Below are 22973 nucleotides of genomic sequence, written 5' to 3'. Positions count from 1 at the left end.
GTGGGGTGGCAGGACCAGGGCCCTCCCTTCCTCCACCCACCCCAATTCACAGCCCCCTTCCCCCCTTGAAGCATCTATGTGTAGGGGGGGCTGTGGGGGTTTTAGCCTCTGCCCTGGACCCTCTTGGAAGGGGGTCCATCTGAACCAGCAAGGGCCAGCAAGAGAACCCCACCCACACCCCTCGATGGGGGCTGCAAGGGCAGAATCTGCCCCTCTGGTGGCCAGGCATGTTTGCCTCCTCCTCCTCATGCAAGAGGGGCTCCCCCAGCACCCCCCAATCCCTCCAGACCTTTTTATTTCACTTGGGATGTCCTGGGCTGGCGCTCCCTGCAGCTGGAGGTGTTTTGCTTCCCCGGGAGAGGAAGGAGGAGAGCAGCTGCCTTGGCCCCTCCCCGAAATGGGAGCCCAGCTGCGCAACACGAGGGTCTCCTCCCTCCCGCCGCTGCCCAACACAAGACCAGCTTCTCCCCTTTCAGCTCTGCTCCTCCAGGCCAGCGGCTGCTCCCACTTGGGAGGCGACTCTGAGCTGCTTCGCTTTGGGCAGAGATCTCTCCAAGGGGGACAATTCCTGCCTCCAAGCAGGGTCTCTGGTCCTGCCAGGAGCCCCAGGAAGGTAGGGAATTGGGGAGTCCCACTAGCAGCCTCCCCATAGGAAACTGGGTGGCAGCCGCAAGGAGACCAAGGGGGGGGGGGAGGGTTATTAGGTGTTATGCTGGAGTGGATGAAGAAAATGATATATATAGCGGACAGACCAAGAACCGCAAGTTCTTTAGCTTCTTAACTTCTCTCTCTCTCTCTCTCTCTCTCTCTCTCTTTTCTAAATCTTTTTCTATTCCTTTTTCTTTATCTCTTCCTTCATTCCTCCTCTCCTCTCCTCTCTCCACTTTCTCTTTTTTTGTCTTTAGATTAATGTTTTAGTTTGGCCAAAAATGAGAGAGAATATTCAACTGCGGGACTTGACATCTTTCCGCAGGGCCTGCAGGACAGAGCTGTTCCGCCTGGCCTTTGGTTTGGACTCAGTCTGACCCTTGTGTTTTCCCTCCCCTTGCGGCTCTGATCTACAGGCTACTTTTAAAATGAGGCTGCATTTTAAATTGCATTTTAACCTGCATTTTAAATTGGGGTCCCCCCCATTATGTTTTTATTGTAATTTTACCGGTGTTAGCCGCCCTGAGCCCGGCTCTGTCAGGGGAGGGCAGGGTATAAATAAATTATTATCATCATCATCATCATCATCATCATCATCAATAATCTTTGTATTCTTCCTTATAAAAAGAGAAAAGACACAGCAGGCCAAGGGGGGGGGGGTGCCAGGGCCCCAACCTGAAGGGAGTGCAGAGAAGAGTGGAGGCAAAGCTGCCCTTGAGGCCAGGAAGGGCCAGGGAGCATCTTTGAGGCCAGGACCCTTCCTGGTCCGGGGTGCAAAAGGGCAGTGGGAATGTCCAGGCAGTGGTGGGTGGACTGAGGAAACTCTGGTCTACGTGCTCCTGAGCATGGATCTCCCTGGCAGGGGATCGGGGGGGGGGGGGACTGGACAAGCCACCTTCTCGAGAGTAAAGGATTTGAGAGTTGTAAAACAAATGCTGGGCAGGCTTTAGGATCAGGGCCCGTTTCTGCCGCAGGAGGGTGCTGTGCAGCTTCCGAGCAAAGCCTGCCCCCCCTCTTCCTCTCCCAAGGAGGCTCTTTGCCCCCCCCCCCCCAGAGCCACCCTTTCCCTTCCTTCCCTGCTCACCTGCCATTAGACGGCAAGACCAGCCAGGGATCCGGCCCTTGTGGGCACATTCCAGCTCCTCCGCAAACAAAGTCACGCAGTGGCAACAAGCAGGCGACAGAAATCAGGAGAAAGGTTTCGCTGCAAACCTCTGGGAGATGTTTCTCGAGAAGAGAGGCTGCCCTTTGGGCAGGGTGTTGTCGAAAGAGAGCTAGGAATCTCCTCCTTGTTCCAATGCTGGTGGCCCAGGATGGCTGAGCCAAGAGGAGAGAGGGAGCACAGCACCCCGGGGCCAACACACAGCCTGCCAAGTGCCCTGCCAGGCCACACATCCATGGGCGAGAGGGCTCTCAAGGGCCACTCTTTGCCTCCCCAGTCAGAGGCCGCAGTGCTGGCATAACCAGAGAGGAAAGTTGTCTTCTCCTCAAATCCTGTTTGCGTCTGGTCAGCCATTGTGAACTAGAGGGGCCACAGGCCTGATCCAGTGGGCTCTTCATTTGTTCTAATTTGAAAAGGGCATTCTGGCCATCGCCCCTGTATTTTCCCCATTGATCTTTGGGCATTTGGAGTTTTTGCTTTGCATTTTAGGTTTCTGAGGCTTGCCTCAGAGCGGAGAGTTGGCTCCCCTCCCCAAACCGCCACACATAAAAAGACAAGGCCCTTTAATTCAGACCAAATGGCTGCAGCTGCCGCCTCACTGCTGGTTCCGCCTCTGGGGCATTGTCTGCTGTGTGGTGGCTGCACCCAGAGGCAGTGGGGTGCGTCCACAGCTCCCCACGTGGTCCAGCCCCACTGCATGCAAAGTCTTCCCCTCAGCACTGGGCCTCCCTCAGGCTCTTTGGGGAGCCACGAACAAGCCGTGCTGTCCCTCCCAGACACCCCAATACCCCCCATCAGACAAGAAGTGGCCCCAATCCAGACCAGGACCCCCAGTTCACCCACAAGGATGTTCTGGCCTGGGAGGAAATGTCCCCTGCTGGCCCCGAGGGCTGGTCCCCTGCAGGTAGCCTGCCTGAAAAGCGCCATCCTGCCCATCATCACCCTTTGGGGGAAGCCATGTTTACAGAATTACATAATTCTGGAGTTATAATGGGCCCCCAAAGGCCATCTAGTCCAACTCCCCTGACAGGGGGCCACCCAACCTCTCTTTAAAAGCCTCAGCTGAATCACAGAATCCTAGAATTGTTGAGCTGGAGGAGACCCCAAGGGCCATCTAGACTGACCCCCCTGCAATGCAGGAATCCCAGGAGGAGGAGACATTGAGCCGACTGCCCCCCTTCCAGCATTCAGACAAACACGCACAATCCACCAGCTGCGAGAGAGAAGCAGCGCGCCAGTCACCCAGGGCAGTGGCTTACCATCAGCTCGGGCACGAATGTCTTTCTGGCCAAGGCCGCTGGCAGACCCCTGCTCCATCAAGGTGGAGAAGAACGGCTGTGCGGGCCCCTCCTGCCCGCAGGAAGGCATCTCCCTGGAGCCCAGGCCCTTCCTGGGGGCCCTCAGCCCCCTCTCGGCGCCACGGTGGCCCTCGCAGCTGCGGTTGAGGGCGTGGGACGGGAGGCTCTGGCTGTGCCTGGCCTGGCCCTCAAGGAAGACGGATCCGTCCCTCTGGTACTCGGGGATGGGGGAGAACTCCAGGGAAGAGTCCCTGCTGGTGCGCAGCGGGGGGGAGGAGCCCGTCTTCTTGCGGCCCTTGGCCAGCTCCGCAAAGGATGTGACCCGCTTGGGCGGGGAGCCCTGGGAGGGCATCGCGGGGCCGTCGCTCAGCTGGACCGGGCAGCTCATCATGCGCTCCAGGGAGCCCAGCCGCCCGGTGGGGCTGCGGTCCAGGCTGCGGTCATAGCTGCGGGACCGCTGCCTCCGCGGGCCAGCCAGGGTGGGCGGCGAGACGTTGACGTACACCTGCCCCTCGATGGCGCCCTTCTCGGCTTCCCCCTGCGACTCCTCCCGCGAGCAGTCGGTGTCGCTGTCGGGCCTCTGGAACAGGTAATACTCAGTGGGCTGCAGGGGGCTGCCCCGCGGCTGCTCCTCCGAGCAGCTGGTGATGGACGAGCCGGCCGGGCTGGGCGAGGACTGGGAGGACAGGTCGCAGGTGACCAGCTTGTAGTAGTTCTGGGTGGCCACCACCAGCCTCGCCTGGCTCTGGAAGCAGGCCGTCAGGTCGGAGGCCTCGGAGGCGCAGGGGTCACACAGGGCGGGGTAGGAGTTGCAGTTGGCATCCAAGACTGGGGAGGAGGCGTGGTGGCACCCGCAGGCCTGGTGCGGCTCGCCGGGCGCCTTGGGCTCGCCAGGCGAGGAGTGCAAGTCCAGGTAGAAGGCCCCCGAGTCTGAGTGGCTTCCGGAGGAGGAGTCGTCGCAAGAGTGGGCCCCCGAGTTGAGGTTGGGGTGCGCGTGCCCGTTCATCTTGTTGTAGAGGGCGCTGAAGTTGACCAGGACGCCGTCGGAGCTGTTGCAGGAGGAGTCGCTGACGTAGCCCATCGGCTGGTCGGGGGCCTCCGACTGGCTGGAGAGGCTGTAGCAGCAGCAGCGCTGCAGCTCCGCGCTGGAGCAGCTGCACGTCCGGCTGCGGGGAGCGTCCCGGCTGTGCGCCAGCTCCTCGCCGTCGCTGGCCCACTCCTGCTCGAAGGAGAAGCTGGAGGGCTCGGCCCGGTGGCAGCCGTACTCGTCCAGCTCCATCAGCTCAGGCGCCAGGCGGCTCCTCTTGCGGGCATCTTCGTGGGACAGCTCGTCCTCCTCTTGGCCCTCCACCACATCCGCCCGGGGGCTGGCGCTCCAGGGCTTCACGACGGGGCTGGTGTCGTGCAGGCGGAAGGGCGGCAGGGCCAGCTCATGCAGGCGGAAGGGCGGCAGGGCCAGCTCGTGCAGGTGGAAGGAGGCCTTGCCCAGCTCATCTTCGCAGAGGTCCTGGGTCTCGCTGCCCCCCAGCAGGAAGGGGTTCTGCCGCTTGTTGGCACCGGGGGCAGGCGGGTCCCTGCGCGGGGCCTCCTTCTCTTCGGGCGTCTCCCCTGGGGCCAGGGTCGCTTCTGGAGCCTGGAGCAAGCTGCTGTAGAGCAGGGAGTCGGCCTGTGAGAGGTCCCGCTCCGGGAGGGAGCCGGTCCGCAGGGCACCTGAGTCGGCCTGCCCAAAGGGGTTGGCCCGTTTGCTGGTGGTGCCGCAGCACGGCCGGTCGGGGACCTGGCAGTGCACCAGGGGGATGTGGTGGACAATCAGCGTCTCGCCGGCCAGCTTGGGGGGGCTATCCATCGTCGTCGCTCTCCAGGACCCCCGCAGTCCCCAAGCTACCCATGGAAGGATTCAGGTGAGGAGGGAGCACAGAAGCGCATCTCATCGAAGCATCCAAGGAACACCTGGAGGGAGACAAAGAGCACGGAGTCAGCAGCCTGGAAACAAACGGAACCGCCTGAGGGTCCCGCTGCTGGCTCCAGCATGGACCACCTGGGGAGACCCCTGCTCAGAACTCAGCAAGAGACTTAGGGCCCCCCCAGGGGTGAAAAGACTCAAGACCAGGGAGGGGGAGGGGAAGGGAGGAAGGTGGCTCATCACTGCAACAGAGAGACCATCACAATCACTGGTAAATCAGTCTTTCTCAGAAAAGTCCTCGGCAGACTTCTAAAAGCCTATAGACACTAAAACAGAGGTTTTCAACCTTTTTGAGTCCATGTTTCCCTTGACCAGGAGGCCAGTTAGGTCTCCCCCTTGCCTGCAGAGCTGGCAGCCCCTCACCCCTTTTTGAACCCCCTCCTCAGCCTCCTCTCCCCTCTCCTTGGGAGTCCTCTGGGCAGGCACTGCTGCCGCCCCTGGTCTCTGAGCTGCCCCCCTGCCCCCAAGAGAGGGGCCTCCTCACACTGCCCCTCAGTGGCCTGGGAAGAGGATGTCCCCAGCCTTAGTGGTCCAACGGAGACTGGCCAAAGGTGAACATGAGGCCAACGCCTTGCCTTGGGTGGCAGCAGCGGGCACTGCCAGGCCTGCATGGCAGAAAGGCTCTCCTTCAGCACTGGGCACTCAGCTCCCGGGCAAGCATTGCACACAGCAAGCCCAAGAAAGGCCATTGTGGCCCTTGCCTGCCTGCCTGGCCTCCCAGAGACGCAAGAGGGCATCAGGAGAGGGAGGGAAGGAAAGGAGGCCAGAGGCCAGGGTTGCCCATGGCCCTCTGACCATCATCCAAGGGGGCACCCCAGGGGGCCACGGCACACTGGTTCAAAACCACTACAGTGGATGCTCGGGTTGCAAACGTCATCTATGCGGGAGGCACATTCGCAACCCGCAGCAGCACATCTGCGCACACACGGGTTGCGATTCGGTGCTTCTGCGCATGCGCAAAGCACGATTTAGTGCTTCTGTGCATGTGTGACCCCCGAAACCCGGAAGTAACCCATTCCGGTACTTCTGGGTTTCAGCGAGTCCATAACCCAAAAAAAACGCAAGTGAAGCACCTGTAACCTGAGGTAGGACTGTCCACTAAAAGAAATTAGAGCAAATTAAAAGAGGAAGTAAATTTGTTGCTACTGAAGAGGAACCTGGGGTCGTGCATTCCCCACCTGCACCCCAGCCTTATCTGCACTTGTTCGCACTTCCTTTCCCTGCATACACAGAGCACAAAACAGCCCCCCCCACACCCCAGTTCTCCAGTCACCACTCACGTCACCCCAAGGCCTTGAGGGGGTGTCTCTCTCCTTTGCCTTCCCAGGACACGCAACATCCCATGACAACAGCCGAGCCGATGTTCCCCCTGGGTGCTTCTGCACCAAAACCACCCTCTTCCTGTCCAGGCCACGGATATGCGTCCGACCCCCAAGAGCCAGAAGCTGTGGGACTGGAGGCAAGAGCTTCTCCCTCGCGTGGACAGTCTCCCGAGGCAACGGAAGCAAAGAGCATTTTCCTGGAGCAGCCCACTGCCTGCCACTCCTGCCAACCGCCCACTCCTGGCCTCTGGACAGAAGAGCGGTTCTGAGTGCCCAACTTGCAGCCGGACCCCTTGGCAAACGGACCTTCCTGGAACAAGCTGATATTGCGCCCCCTCCCTGAGGGAAGATGCCTACCTGCGCGGTGACCCCCTGCCCCCGCCAGAAATTAGGTTAATGGGATGCCGTGGGAACCTAGCAAGACCGTGTGGCGCAAGGGAGCCAGAGAGAGCCTTGGTTTCCTTGAAGGAAAGAAGAGAGGTGGAGGGGGCCCAATCCACTCACCCAGAGTCCTCCTTTCTCAGGAGTCTGGGGCTGGTGCCCTTGGGAAATGGGGGAGGAACTGTGTTCCCTCTGGAAGGGAACCCCAAGGCAGCAGCTGCCCACTGGCTGCCTTGTCCTTGCTTTCCTAATAGCATTTGATAAATTATTCCTGGCTCTGCTTGGAAATTCATAGGCTCCTGCCCCATTCTTAGAAATGTCTCCTAGTCTGTGGTTCACCACCTGTCAGTTTGGGATGGATGGATGAAGCTCTCAGCTGAGGTGTGGGGAACCCCGTGGCCTGGGTCAAACACCCCACGGGCATCTGTGATAGGCATTTAAAGAAAAAATTGTGATTTGTGGCTTCAGGAATCTCAGCCAAAGCATCCATGGCTTGGTGGGGGAACGGCGGGGGGGGGGAGCACTGCCATGGGCTGACTCACTCCTAAGCAGGATGAGGTCATGAAGCCCAGAAGAGCCATTGTGGGGTGTGGGGGGGGGGTGGACAGGCTCCATAAAGGACTGCTGCTGATGTTGATGCCCAGGTCTTGTTTGTTTTTATTTTTTATTTATGTCATTTTAAATTGTAATTGATAATAATGTTGTCTTTTTAGTTTTAGATTTTATGATTTATGTAGGAATTGTTTCCCATTTGGTTGTGTACCTTTTGACATGTTTTATTTATTGTTTATGACTTTTGTTATGTGGGTAATTATGCAAATCTTGTCATGTTGTAAGCCGCCTTGAGCAATGTTTTAACTATGGAAAGGCGGCATACAAATAAAGTGACGATGGTCTGGCCCCTCCTCATTGGACACCAGAGGAGTCCAGCCAAAGGTTAGCCCTCAAACACTGCTCTGCCCCCTCCCCTCTATCCCTGTCTAGCAGTGCATCAAAATCATGCGCACACAGCTGAGAAGCCTTTGCTGCGGCAGAACCAAACGGCGACTCACTGCAGCAGGTAAAAAAGCAAAATGGGTAAAAAAATCAATTAAAATGCAGCTAAAGGCCCAAGAGCAATAAAACACGTAGGACAGCTTTTCACCCAAAAAATAATCCACGTAGGTCCCTGAAGGCATCTAGGCCATGTGCTGTCCGCCCCCAAAATGGCCACTTCCCCCATCACCATCTCCGCAGGAAAGGGAGCCCAAAGGTTGGTCTCAGCAGCTGATCACGAGGCACAAGAGGGTCCTCCTTGCTTATGCTAGTTATTTATTAAATTTGCACCCTGCCTTTCCTTCGAGTTCACTGTGGCACACACACTTTTCCTCACAAAGGCCTTGCAAGGTAGGTCAGGCTAAGAGATGGTGCCTCCCAGTGGGCTTCATGTGGCTGCCCCCTGGTTGAGCCCACACTCTAACCACTGCACCACACTGCCTCTGAAGCGTTAGCTACTACATCAAGGGCCCTGCATAAAAAATGGAATCTGTTGTCTCACAGGCAGCAAGGAAAACGGGAATGAACTTTGGCGGCCATCAGGCAGACAGGAGAGGATTTGGCCATCTTGCAAGATCATGCACCGCTTTCAAGACTGGAGCAACCGTATTCCTCAGCTAAGCAACCACCAGGCTCTGAAATTGCAACCGCCAATAGGGTGACAAATTGGAAGCCATAAACAGGGATTGGGGGCCAACCAGATTAATGAAGTGGCAAGATCTCCACCGATTATTATCTTTTTAGGCAGCAGTTTAGGGGTGATTTGGATCAGGGCCAGCTTGTTGCACTTAAAATATATATGAAGTGCAGCATGCTGGCCCTCATCCAAGTCAGCCCTAAACTGCTACCTAAAAAATAAATAAATGGTGGAGATAGACAGGGCTATTTTTCTAGAAAAAGAGGTTCTGGAACTCACCCTGAACACCTCCTTTGTTCTTTTAGAATGGCCATGGGGCACACCTGAGAGGGACCAGAAGGGAGTTCTGGTGAATTCTGGCTGGAAAAAAGCCCTGCATACATAGATCATTTTGTTTGCATGCCCACCTTTCCCTGGTTAAAACCATGCTCAAGGCGGCTTACAAGACGGAAAAATATTAGATAATTACAAACGTAATAAAAGCAGTCACAAACAAATAAAACATCAAGAAGTACACAACCAAAATGAACAATACTCCTCCCTCCCCCCCCCTCTCACACACACAATTTTGCCAACACAAAACTCAGAAACACACACCTGAAAGCTATCTGCTAATTGCCCCACTAGGGGAAAACAGGTGAGCAGGTGAAATTTTCCTTTTTAGCAACGCTCAGCATCTGTCACTGTGCGGAAGTGAAAGAGATTCCAACTAAACATCAGGAAGAACTTTCTGACAGTAAGAGCTGTTTGACAGTGGAATGAACTGGGAGACGGGATCCTCTCCTCCCTTGGAGGTTTTTAAGCAGAGGTCGGGTAGCCATCCATCATGGATGCTTCAGTGGAGATTCCTGCATCGCAGGGGGTGGACTAGAGGGCCTTTGAGATTCCATCAAACTCTACAATTTTATGATTAAGGGACTGTTCAAAATGTCACACAATTCTGAGCAGGTGTAATTCACTCCCCCCCCAAAACCAATACTCCTCCAGGAGCACTTCAGAGGGACGTTTGGCTCAGAATCCCACCCTCCCCCCAGGAGAGGGTGAGTTAGCAGAGAATCCAGCAGCGTTTGGGTGAAGCAAGAAATCCCCCAGCCCTGCCGCCTGAATGCATTTCTTGAAATGCCACTGGGCCTTCAGAAGGCAGAGCAACTGCTGAAGGCAGGGTTCAGTGGAGAAAGCAGGCAGGCAGGCTGGGGAATGCACTGTGCGCATGTGCTCGCCTGTGTGCTCTGCGCACTGGGACCAGGAGAAGGGGGAGGGCGGCCGCAGCTGCAGCAGCAACAGCACCGAGCTGTCAAGGCTGCGGCTGCCGCTCAGGCGAGGCTGATCCAAAGCTCCCCCGACGGCCGCTGGAGGGAAGCCCAGCCTGCAACCGCGCATGGATGGCTGCATGTGTGCATGGATGGCACAGAAGAGTGTCCCTGTGTGGGCTGCTGGCACGCTCCCTTCCAGCAGCTTCCTAGCCTTGACAGCGGTGCCTCTCCAAGCGGCCGTTCCCAGAGCAGCCGCCATCGCTCTTGACTGCCACTGCAAAAAGCTCTCATCCTCGTCCTTGGAGCCAGAGGCTCTGCCAAGCCCAGAGTGGTGGCGGGGGGGGGGTCTGTATGCTCAGAAGCAGGGTGGGAGGGGGAAAAGGGTCTCAGGGGCTTCGGAAGAGGGGTGCCGCCTCCGGAGGGGGGTCCTGCTTCTGGTATGGGGAGGGATGGCAGCAAGAGGGAACAGCCTGTGCAAAACGCCCTCATTTAGAAAGATCACAGGGTCATGCAAGAGGAGTCAGTGTGGTGCAGCTGTTAAAAGTGTCAGACTAGGACCTGGGGGACCAGGGTTCAAATCCCCCCTTGGCCATGAAGCTCACGAAGGTGGTTTTGAGCTCAGCCACTGCCTCTCAGCCTAGCCTGCCTCACAGGGCTGTCGTTGTGGGGATTAAATGAGGAGGGAGAGAACAGAAATGCGGCAAAGATATTAATCAGAGCCAGAGGCACATGGGCGACCTGTTTGCAGGAAGGAAAAGGCCAGGCCTCAGGCTGCAGGAACCTCAAGGAGGCCAGCCGGGGAGGGACTGTTGGCCTTGGAGCCCCAGCAAATCCACGATCAGGGTGCCAGGGGACTTACCCCGGGGCAGAAGGCTTTGCATTTATTTGGGAGGGCAGGACGGAACACATCCTTTGATCGGCTCCAGCGCATATTGCAGACTAGTCTTATTCTTTGAGCTGGAAGAGTCTACATTGAGGAATCCTGCTGAAAGCCTTTATTTCACGCAGGTCAAAGACCCAGTTTGCCAAAAAACAAACCAACAACCCACACACATTTGCATACACACACAGGCTGGCAGCCTCAACGGGCACCTCTGGAGGCTTCACCTGGGGCAAAAAAAGCAGGCTGCGCCCCCCACCCCTGTACCTACAGCTCTGCCTGCCAACAGCCATCCCTGGATGGGCTCGAACCACCAACCTTCTGGTTAACACACTTAACAGAGAAAGTCTCCAGCTGGCACCCAAAATGCCACATCTTCCTGGCACACCCCACCCTAAGCAGGCCTGTCCCCAACAGGGACCTGCTGTACCTCACATAGCATGGGACCTGGGAGCAGAGAGCACCTTGCCTGAGCAGCAGCAGGCCTTGCAGGACCGTTGTGAAGAGGTATGAGACCAGGAGATGCCACTACCTGCCCAGGCTCCCTACGGCAGCTGTGCCCAATCCAACACACCACATTTCCCCTGGAGAATGGCAGCCTCTAGACATGCAGTCCAGCTGCTGCTGAGACCACTGGCCCAGCTGGCCCAGTGCTGCTGGCTCTGACTGGCAGTGTCTCTGGGAGAGAAAGCAGAAAGGGAACTTGGCACCTCAGCCACAAAACCGGCAAGCTGAGTTCCTGAACCGTATCCAAGGGGGTAGGCCCTGGGTCAGCAGTAGCTCATCTGCTTTGCATGCCAATAGTCCCAGGCTCAACCGCACAGCTCAAGAGAGCTGCTGCCAGTCAGTGTAGACAACATCTGCCTCCTGCCAATGACTGTGCCAACGCAGCTGCCAGCCTTGGCTAAACACAAGCAGGTTCACCTGGAGTCAAGCAGCTGCCCAGCTGCCAGGTAAGCCTGTCCATGAGTGGAAGGAGAAGGCTGGCAGCATCCAATGAAGCTGGACTCCTCCACGGAGCACAGTTAAACTGCGGAACTCCCTCCCACAGGAGGCAGCGATGGCTTTAATGTGGGAATGTTCAGGGATGCAGGAGAGGATATATTGTTTGATTACAGCCTTTCCAACTTCTGTTAACAAGTTCACAGTTTAGCAGAGTAACATTCTCCTTTTTAAACTTGCAGCAGATGCATTTGCTCAGGCTCGCTAAAGCCTCTATAATAACTGTTTTGGTATTTTCTCCTTATTCCTTCATGAAAGATAAGACACAACAGAGTCTTCTATAAAAAGTATAAAAAGGTTTACTCACACATCATTCTGTTCACAATCGGATCCCAGAAGGCAAACTTAGCTTAGAAAAGTAACATACACCTGGAAACTATCTCATAAGGAGACCGTCCCTTTGTCCTCTCTGGGCTGGAGGCCAAGAGAGAATCTTTGGCTAAGCAGATGTTGCTTCTTCGATGCATGTAGTCAAAAGGGGGAGAGATGGCTGCCCTGCCCTGTGCTTTTGTTGTTACCTGCACAGGTGAGGCCACGCCCACCTCTAGTCACATGCAGAGGAAGTCTGTAAGTCTGTCTCAGCCCAGAAGGAAACAGGAAGTTGACCTGCTGGCTGGACAAACATTCCTCCCCAGGTGTAAACATGCTCACTCTAGGAATGTTCTGCTTGACTGCTCTTGTGTTTCACATCCCACATTTAAGAGAGGATTGGACTAATTCCTGGAGGAAGAGAGGGCTATCGGTGGCTCCTGGCCAGGATGCCTATACTCTGCCTTCCAGAGTTGGAGGCAAGGATGCTTCTGAACCCAGTTGCTGGAAACTGTGGGAGGGGAGAGGCCTCTGGTGGTTGGATCCTGCTCGCTTGCAGGTTTCCCACTGGGGCATTTGGTTGGCCACTGTGAGAACAGGATCCTGGACTCAATGGGCTACCATTGGCCTGATGCAGCTGCAGGCTCGTCTTTTGTTCTTACATGGCAAGAGCGGATTTGCTGCTGGGATCCCGGAGTGGGGCTGGGTGCTAGGGGGAGCAGTCAAGACATCATCCCCAGTAGGTCCCGCCAGAGGGTTCACATCCCCACTGGGGGCAGTCACTGCCTCTCAGCCTAAGCTCCCTCGCAGGGCTGTTGTGGGGGGTAAATGAGGAGGGAGAGAACCATGGATGCCTGGGAGAGAAAAAGGGGGGGGGCATAAAAGAACCAGGCAGAGGGCCTTCTGGGTAGTGGCACCCCCCGCCCGTGAAACACCCTCCCATTCGATAGCCAGGAGATAAGTAACTCTGCAACCTTTAGAAGACGTCTGAAGACAGCCCTGCATCGGGTTTTTAAATATTTAATTTTTTCTTATGTTTTTATATATGCTGGAAGCCGCCCAGAATGGCTGGGGCAACTCAGTCCAATGGGCGAGGTACAAATAATAAAATGATGATGACGATGAAGGAAATCAGCTCCTTGCTATGGAAAGTGTTGAGCTCAGCTCTCTGGCATCAAACAACTGTGAACATCTGCAAAATGCGAGCCCTAGGAGGAGACTGTTGCGTCTGTAAAAAGTGACCCGGGCTGAGAAGGAAGCTGAAGGAGAGGCCTTCATCAATAATAAACAGAGGCCTTTCGACTTGCCCAAGTGCCATGCAAATCCTCAGGGGTCCTGAATAACAGGCCTCTCTGTTGTGTCCATTTCACAGACAGACAGACCCCCCCCCCTTCCAGACCAAGACCGGTGCTCTACGCCACACTCTTTCAAGGGTCACGGGCGTTATTTTTATTCACAAAAGCGTTTCTCTGCTACTGCCTTAGCATAAAATCTCAGGGTGGGGAACAACAACACAGCACGAGACCCCATCGGAAAAGAAGCAAATCATCACTAACGCGATTGGGGGAGGGCGGTCGATTTTACAGAACTGCACATTTTGGGAAAGTAAGAGCCCGGCTCCACGCTCGCCCCCGTGGGAGGGGAAGGAGCCCTTCCCAGCTGGGGGCCTGCAAGCCCCCACCCAGGCCGGCCCCTGTTCCCCCTCTCCTCCTGCCCACCGAGACCCTCCCCTGCCGGGAAGAGGCGACAACAGCCACCCGGAGGAGGGCATCCCTGGACCCCCCCCCCATACAACCCGAGGAGGCAACATGGGAAGAGGCTCACCCAGGCCTGCCGCCCCCTCCCCAGCCCCAAATCTCCTTTCCCCTCCATTTGTCATCTCATGATGCTGCTCCCCACTCTGGAGAAGAAAAAAAGACGCACCGGAGAGACCCCTCGGCCAAAGCGCCCCCTCCCCTCCCGCGTCAAGCTCCAGTCGGCGCGCCCGCACTGCCAGCACCCCCCCCCGCGCCCCCCCCCCGCTCTTCCCAGGCCGCGCTCCCGGAATTTGCGAGAAGAAAATGGTGCCTGCAGAGGACGGCGAGCGGCCGCCGCCCCCCCTTTCCCTGGCGAGGATGCCCCGGGGAGGGCGAGGAGGCGCTGCATTGCACCTGCTGCAGACCCCGCGCGGTCCCTGGGGGGGGGGTCTCCAGCTGCCCCGGGGTGGGCGGAGGGCATCCCTCAAGCTGCGCGGCGAAGCAACTGTCAAAACTCCCGGCGCGGGGTGGGGGGTCGGAGGGCTGCAGCAGGTAGGGGCTCCAGGAGGAGGCGGTCCCCCCCCATCCTCGCCCTCCATCCCTCCGCATCCTCCCTGCCTCCATTGTCTCCTCTCCCGCCCCCCCCCCCTTCCAGGCAGCATCTCTCGCTCGCTTTGTCTGGCGGCAGCGCCGCTCCCTTTGCAGGTGAGCCTGGCCCGGAGCAGGGAGGGCCAAACCCCAAGGCACCACCCCCTCCAAACCAAAAAAAGCCCCCCTCTCACTAAATAACCACCCTCCCCCCCCCCGCCGCCGATTGCAGCAGCAGCAGCAGCAGCCACACCCCGAGTGGCGGCGCACAAAGGCGAGGATGCCCGCCGCCACTACCCTCGGGGCTCCGGGCAGCCAGGCGGCAGGACGCCTGGGTCCGGGTCCAGGGAGGCGCCTGGTGCCCGGAGGAGCGAGAGAGGCCAGGGCCGGCTCCGGTGGCCCCGCGGGCCGAGTGAAGACGTGGCACGGGCCACCTGCGCCCCCGGGGACCCCCGCGCTGCCCGGCTCACCTGGGGCGCCGCTCCTGGGCGGGCGGGCGGGCGGGCGGGCGTCGTCCGTGGTGCTGCTATCGCTGCCTCCCCCGTCGCCGCCGCCGCCGCCGCCGGGCTCCGCGCTGCATCCCTGGCAATGCGGCGGCGCTGCGCAATGCCCGCTCCGCCTCCCGCGCCCGTGACGTCGCGCCCGGGACCGCGGGACCAGAGGGGGCGGCGGCAGGAGGGCAGCGGGGGGCACAGCCCGGGCCAGGAATCGCCGGCCCCCCGCCCCCACCGCCTGCCCAACGGGGCCAGGCGCGCTCCTGCCCTGCCGGGCGCGCGCTGTCGCCTGGGAAAGCGAGAAGCGGCCGCCAGCGCGGGAGAGGATTCCCTTTGGGGCACCTGGGGGGGGGGCGCTGAGAGGAGGGCCCCCACCGCACCCCCGCCGTCGCGCGTCCCATCAGTCAGGATGTCAGAAGTGCCCAGGGTGAGGCCCCTCCAGCGCAGCCTCCTGCTGTCAAAGGGGCCAAATATCCCCCGGCATCTGGGTAGACTGCCCCTGGAGCTGGTGGTTCCACCAGAAGCTAAGAAGCGCCTGCCGGGTCAGCCCAAGGGCCCCCCTAGTCTGGCATCCGCACCTCGCAGGGGGCAACCAGCAAGCAGGATTGGGGCACAAGGGAAGGAGAAGCGAAGAAAAGCCGCCTGGATGAGGCCCTCACCATGGTCAGCCAGATGCTCTTAAGGGATCTGAGCACAAAGGATCATAGACTGTCCAGCTGAAAGGGACCCCAAAGGTCATCCAGTCCAACCCCCCTGCAATGCAGGGGTCCAGCTGCAGGACTGGCCTGATGTTGATAGATGGTGCATAAAGAACCGCGAGAGGAGGGGCCCCCTGCTGGAAAGGACCAAGCAGGGCCATTTGCTTGCAACATCAACAACAATATTCCCCAGCCACTCTGGGCAGCTCCCAAAAGAATATACTAAAAACAAGATAAAACATCAAGCATTAAAAACTTCCCTAAACAGGGCTGCCTCCAGATGTCTTCTAAAAGTCAGATAGTTGTTTATTTCCTTGACATCAGATGGGAGGACGTTCCACAGGGAGGGTGCCACCACGGAGAAGGCCCTCTGCTCCCTCCCCCCCCCCCAGGCTACACAGACCCAGAGGCCTCTCAGGCAGCCCCAGGAGGTGCCTGACCCCCCCCCCGGGCTCCCCCAGCAGCCTCTTCCTCTTCCTCAGACTCTGGGAGGGGTGGGGGTAAATGTGTAAGTGGGCACAGAGGGGTGAGCGCCATGAGGGGTCGGCTTCAGGAGGAAGAGCCCCAGGAAGCTCTCTCCAGCCCCAGGGCTGTGGGCAGTGGTGGCCTTGGGAGGGGAGGGGTGGCAACAGATCTTCCAGGGGTTATTTTTAACACTCCCTCACATGTGAATGTCTGTTGCATTCAGGGAATGAAAATAGCCTGGTGTGGCACACCCTATTTATGCCCTGGCGCAGCAGAGTCCTGCATTCACTGGGGCGGGGGGAGGAAGATAATAATAAAAACAATTATTTTATTATTATCCCCCATCTGACTGGGTTGCCTCAGCCACTCTGGACAGCTTCCAACACATATAAAAACATGACAGCTTCCCTATACACTGCAGAACCCCCCCCCCAGCAACCCCCCACAAAAGCACAGGGGATGGGCTGGAAGGGGCCATCAGGGGAGATTTCCAGGGGGCAGCCAAAAACTCTGCCTGCAGGACTGAAACAACTGAGCTGCTAGGAGAGAGAGCAAACCGGAACTTTTGCAGAGGGGTGGGGACCTGTGCTAGCTGGTGCCCATTGGGAGGGTGGAAGGAGGGAAGGAGGCCAAGAGCAGGGGGAGCAGCCAGAGGGTGGCATTCAAATAAGTTTGACTCAGAGTAGGCCCACTGAAATGAATGAGCACAACTATGCGATGTCTCACGGGTGAGTGAAAATCTACATCAGGAACCAGCATAAGGAACCAGCAGGGAGTCAATATCTACATCCCTGCCTGTGGATCCTGCTGCCTGAGGTGCCTTGGGGCAGCCAGCGAGGAACCCTTTTCTGTGGGGAGGGGCTCAGGCTCAGTAAAGAGACATTCTGCCTCTGCCTCTGTGTCTGAGCCCCCACCCCCCAACCCCCGCTGTGGAGGGCAGAGCTGACTACTGCTGCCACCTGCCAGCTTTCTTCATTGAGTTTGTGGCTGCCCAGACCCCACAATTCTATTTTTCTGGGTGCCCAAGCACCCATGGCCCCCCACTGGGGTTGGCTCCTATGGCCAGCCCTGCCACCCAGAGGCAACTAATTCTAGTTTTGCCCCTATCGTCCTCTTCCCTGCTAAGTTGCACAAGGACAACCCTGGAATTCGGGAGGAAGCTGGTGGGCTCTCACTGGCTGGCTGTAAGGAAGAGGGCAGGATGGGGGGCTGGCTAAGGGCGCCAGGGCAGTGCCTAATGGAGCAGCCGTCACTGATCATGGCACACAGCTTTCCGGAGTGTGATGTGCTGAGATCCGGTGTGGTTCAGGGGATGAAGAGCTGGGAGTGGATCTTGGGAATCTGGGTCCACAACACTGAAATGTGCAGATCAGGCCAATGGCCCCTCACCCTCACCTCACAGTGGGCAACCAGATTCAACAAAGAGAAGCCCACAAGCAGGATTTGGGCACAGCGGTCCTCTCCACGCCTGCATTTTCTGGCAACCACAGAGGCTCTCTCTTCCAATGGGAAGAAGAGTGAGCCACCTCCCATGTCGGAGACGCCAAACACTATCAAGGCCGCACGAATGACAAGCAAGAGTTTGCTCACGTGCGCGACAAGTACTGGCTGAGTCCTAAGATTCTTGTAATGAATTCTATGATCCAGGGGAGTTGTCGCCAAGGAAACGAGCAACAAAGCACCAAAACCTCACAAAATATCAACAAAACAGTAAGGAGGTGAGCAGAGCTCTGCAGCAGCAGGTGGATCAAGCCAAAGATGCTCATCTGGTCTGGCATCTTGATCTGGCCACGGCCAACCAGGTGCCCATCCTGGGCATCCTACAGGAGGAACAGGAGCAAAACAATAGTCCTCAGCCCTCTTGCATCAGCAAGCATTCATTTTTTTTTTTAATAAAATTTTTATTAATTTCCAATTTTTAACAAACACAAAAATAACATAAAAACAAACACAAAAAATCATAATTTCTTTACCTTATTTCCATAAACCTCTTTTCCCGGACTTCCCCATGCCTTCCCCTTTTTGCATCCTTTATTTTAACAATTGTTCAGCAACCCTTTTTAGCCAATTAAATATAAATTCATTCTCCTTTTCAATTTCACCCTAAACCAAACACAATTTACCGCTGCAATTCTACGTCTTCCTCTCCCTCAGCATTTTAGCACTCCTCAATTTTATAGTAGCTCTTAAGATATATTTTAAACTTCTTCCAATCTTCTTCCACAGTCTCTTTCTCTTGGTCGCGGATTCTGCCGGTCATTTCTGCCAGTCCCATAAAGTCGATCACTTTTGCCTGCCATTCCTCCAGCGTGGGTAGCTCTTGTGTCTTCCAATACTTTGCTAGGAGAATCCTTGCTGCCGTAGTAGCGTACAAAAAGAAATTCTTATCCTTCTTCGGCACCAACTGGCCGACCATACCCAAGAGAAATGCCTCTGGTTTCTTGTGAAAGGTGCATTTAAATACTTTCTGCATCAGCAAGCATTCAGAGGCAAGCAGACTCCGAGAATGGAGATGACTAGTAGCTCCTCCTGAGTAAATCACCGTGAGAAAACAGCTCCTCCTGACACAGAGAGGTTCTCTTTTACACACAGGGGCTTTGCAACCTGCAGACCAGCCGAGATCCTTACCTAGTTTTTCAGTCTGCCTACCAGACAGTTGATATCAAGCAGGCAACAGAAGCAGCAGGCACCGATTCTCCTCGCGTGGCATGTTGTTTGTGAAACCTTCAAGGGCCTTGAAGATGCCACCTCCTCAGAGGAAGAGCAACACAGCAAGCGCAAGGGAAGAGACAGAGGCAGCTGCCAGGAAAGAGGAAAACTTGACCAGGAATGCCCCAGAGATGGGCGTCTCTCCTTGCTTCAAATATAAATACCCCCACACACTAAGAATGTCCTTTAGGATATAAGTGACAGAAGGCAGAACCTGCTTTCCAGGTGGCACCCATCACTCCTGCTCTCCTGCTTGCAGGTAGCAGCCCCTGAGGGAGCCCTCAGTCCATGCCTCACACGAGCCTCCAGATGCCACCTGCCTGACCCACAGAAGCACCTTGGGGGTGAATGAGGGGGGCGTGTTCTGCTTGGTTCAGAGGAGCAGACCAGATATAACCAAGGGAGGTGCTATGCACGGTTCTGCAGCCAGCTTTCCTCTTCTCTTGGGTGCCTCCCCTTTGCAGTCTGCAGAGCCTCTGCTGGGGAGGTGGAGAGAGCGGCTGGCCACCCAGGGAGCAAAGCCTGGGCTGCTGAATGAAAAGGCCCAGTGTCCATGCAAATAAAAGCTCCAAGGAGGGGCCTGGCACAGACACAGCTTGGGTCACGATCCCAGGGGAAAGGGCCAGGGCAGATCTGCTCTGCAGGCTTGGGCTGAATCCACCAGCTGGCAAAGCACCACCTCTGGCAAGACAATTTCCCTGGCGGAGCGAGGGCTGGGCTAGTGCTCCTGTGCATTCTCCCCAGTGCTGTGTGGCCACCAAGCCAGAGATCTCCATGGCCCAAGAGAGAGACACGGCTGGTGTGCACAGACTCATCTTGGCTCCAGGCTCTGGCTTCCAGCCCTTGGCCTGGGCTCCTCCATCTATCTTTTGCCCACCTGCAAGTGGCTCCACCTGATTCCCGGAGGCGCCAAGGGAGAAGAGAAGGCCTGCCTGCGCCAGAGCTTGGCTGGAACAAACTCCCTTTGCAAAGCCCAAAGCACCACGCTCTTCTTTTCCATAATGGTGCATCAAAGAGGGGGGAGCTCCAAGTTATCCAAGGTGAAATATCTCCCTTTCCTCCTGACCCTACAACTCTTCCAGGAAGGCACACACTCTTGACCCAGGGGCTGAGATGAGGCCTTCACCTCCTGAACCCTTTCAAACAGACGGGATTCCTTTCCGCTGAAATTCCTCAACTAATTTCTCTGTTCCAAAGTGTTGCTTCTTGTCCACAAAGAATCATTAACATGGTTTAACCCCCTCATAAAACGATTTCCTAAGAGCTTCTATTCAGAATTCGAAGCCATTGTGTTTATTATTCGACCAAGGTATCTTCTAACTTAATTGTTATTTAATAAATATGTTAGCAGCTTCTCAAGATAAAGTATTGGTGCAAGCCGTCATATCATGTCTGCAAATCTGCTAAAGGCATACGCAATATTGCAATAAAACACTTGTGCCATAACAAGTAGGAACAACAAAAATCACAGCAGTCATTTAAACAGCCCCCCCACCAAATCAAAAGCAATCTGGAGAAATCACCCCCTTTTTTCTTTTCCTTCTTTCTTTTCCTTTTTCTCTTTCTCTATTTCCTCCCTCCTCCTCACCTCTCTTTTCCCCACAACCCCACATTGCCTATAACAAAAATGTCTCAGACAGACAGTAACTGACCTATATGAAGGACTCTATGATTTGAAAACAGAGATGCAGAATGTGCTTTTGTTACTTATGGGAAATCTTTCATTAAAAATGTATTTAAATTAATAATAGTAATAATAACGACCCCTAAAGTCCAGGGCCAAAACATGTCCCGCTGCATGTGTTGGATGGAAACATTATCTGAGACAGGTTCATGGGTGCCCTGAAGGCTCCAGAGGACTGAACCCCCTCCAGACCACAAGTATTGGGGAGCTGAGGGAGGGAATGCATTTGGGAGCAGGGCGGATGGTACCTTAACAGAATCCCTGTCGTCTCAGAGGTACTCAGCACTGGGTAGAGAGACACCCCAAATCCGCTGACTGCTGGACTTGCCCCTGGCCAGGCAGATGCACCTGGAGAGGTCCGAGGCCCCTGCTCCTACTGCTTCTCAAGGTGCACAGATATTCCAAGGAAACCCTGCACATCCCCGCCCCCCCCCCAATCACCCTGCCAGGTTTCCGTCACACCAGCTAGGCTGCTGTGTTCTTGCCCAAGGCCTTTCCATTTGATAACTGGCTTCCAGCAGAATATTAAAATACAATGATTCATGAAATGTTAAAAGCTTCCCTAAACAGGGCTGCATTCAGATGTCTTCTAAAAGTCAGATAGTTGTTTCTTTCTTTGGCATCTGGTGGGAGGGCGTTCCACAGGGCAGGTGCCACCACCGAGAAGGCCCTCTGCCTGGTTCCCTGTAACCTCACTTCTCGCAGTGAGGGAACCGGCAGAAGGCCCTCAGATCTGGACCTCAGTGTCCGGGCAGAACGATGGGGGTGGTGACGCTGCTTCACTGGACAGAGGCAGTTTAGGGCTTTAAAGGTCAGTACCAACACTTTGAATTGTGCTCAGAAACGTACTGGGAGCCAATGTTGGTCTTTCAAGACTGGTGTTATGTGGTCTCAGCGGCCGCTCCCAGTCCCCAGTCTAGCTGCCACATTCTGGATTAGTTGTAGTTTCCGGGTCACCTTCAAAGGTAGCCCCACGTAGAGCGCATTGCAGTAGTCCAAGTGGGAGATAACTAGAGCATGCACCACTCTGGCCAGACAGTCCATGGGAGGGTCTCATCCTGCGTACCAGATGGAGCTGGTAGACAGCTGCCCTGGACACAGAATTGACCTGCGCCTGCATCACATTGCATCTCAGCCTAACCTACCTCACAGTGTTGTTGTGGGGATTAAAGAAGAATTAAAGAATGACTCCCAGGCTGCGCACCTGGTCTTTCAGGGGCACAGTCACACCTCACCTTATTCTCCAAGGAGCTTGGGGTGGCATATATGGTTTTCTCCCCTTCCTTCTTTAATCCCCACAACAACCCTGTGAGGTAGGTTAGGCTGAGAGGCAATGTGAGTGGCCTCCAAGGGAGATTCATGGCTGACTATGGGGTTTGAATTCTGGTCTCTTCTGGGTCCTGGCCCACCACTCCTGGAATCCCAGAATGGTAGAGCTGGAAGGGACCCCGAGGGTCCTCTAGTCCAACCCCCTGCAGCGCAGAAATCCCAACTCAAGCTTTCTCGGGCAAACAGTCACCCAACCTCTGCTTAAAAGACTCCAAGCAAAGTGATTCCACCACCTTCCAAGGGAGTCCATTCTGCTATGAACATCGCTTACTGCCAGAAAGTTCTCACACCTCCCTGCCCCCTGAAATAAAAGAATTAAGGTCTTATATATATAATCATGTAATATATATATATATATATATAATATGTCTTATTTATATAATGTCTTTTATATATAAAATAATGTATTTTATTGTTCTGTTGGAAGCTGCCCAGAGTGGCTGGGGAAACCCAGCCAGATGGGCGGGGTATAAATAATAAATTATTATTATTATTATTATTATTATTATTATTATTATATGTTTGTAAATGTACCAAGCAAACACGTACACAAATATATAAACCACATGTCTGATGCAGCACAGGAAAACAGCCCAGAAACCATTTTGACTCCCAAACTGACCAAATGTTTTCTCTGCAAGGTCAAGGAAAATGGAAAAGCCTCCCCATTGTCTTTTCCTTCACAAATCCTGTCTTAAGGGTGTGTCTGTGTATGAATAGGGTGAGCCTGTGACCTGGCTCAGGAACTAAGTATTTATCATTACAAAAGACTGGCCAGGCTCCTCAGGGTATCCAATCAAGCAAGCATTAACAGGTGACCTGCCAGACAGGAGGTAAACAAAGCACTCAGATTTCTGGCAAAAAATGTGCTCAGATTTCTGTTGTAGACCACCCTTTCTGTGATGTAGGTATGATGTTTCTGGGGGTGGTCTTGGACTCCAAGGCAGGGAATTTAAAATGTCTATATAAGGGTGGGCACACCTTTGTTTGGGGTCCTCCTCCTTTCCTGCGTGTGAGGGGAGCACCCTGTTGCAACAGATCACTAAAGATCAGGCTTATGAGCTGCTTTGCTTCTCAATATTCTCTGCTTGACCTCTGTTCTTTTCTCTGACTGATGGAGAACCTACAAAGAACTCTATAAGGGCTCTTGTGTCCCCCATAAGGGAATAAAGGCAGATTTTCGTTTCTTACACCCACTTCAAGCTAAAGGGGGTGGGTGTCTGTGTGATAGGAATTTTATGGTCTTAAATATATGGCAATGTTCATAACCGCACATACATAGATCAACACAGGAGGGTCGGCCTGGAACCATTTTGATTCCTAAACTGACCAAATGTTTTCTCTGCAAGGTCAAACTGGAAAAGTCTCCCCACTGTCTCT

The 22973-nt window shown here is 55.4% G+C and overlaps 1 protein-coding gene across 4 annotated transcripts in view; it reads right to left on the bottom strand.

Annotated features, from left to right (window-relative positions):
• The window catches only part of RUSC2 (RUN and SH3 domain containing 2), a 53334-nt gene that overhangs the window by 25692 nt on the left and 4669 nt on the right, over positions 1 to 22973 (bottom strand). For 2 of the 4 annotated variants that reach the window (XM_079994672.1, XM_079994675.1), the window contains exons 1-2: positions 14685 to 14800; positions 3070 to 5058 (exon numbers count right to left, since the gene is read on the bottom strand). In XM_079994672.1, the coding sequence (XP_079850798.1) occupies positions 3070 to 4954 (1885 nt within the window). In that variant the 5' untranslated portion in view covers positions 4955 to 5058; positions 14685 to 14800. Of the gene's footprint in view, positions 1 to 3069; positions 5059 to 6897; positions 7164 to 14684; positions 14801 to 22973 lie in introns of those variants that run through there. The other 2 variants (XM_079994674.1, XM_079994673.1) reach the window with 2 other exon arrangements.

The sequence above is a fragment of the Podarcis cretensis genome, assembly GCF_951804945.1.
Source record: "Podarcis cretensis genome assembly, chromosome: 11".
NCBI lineage: Eukaryota > Metazoa > Chordata > Lepidosauria > Squamata > Lacertidae > Podarcis > Podarcis cretensis.
Note: the sequence above shows the minus strand (reverse complement) of the source record. Positions and strands in the feature narration are given on the sequence as shown.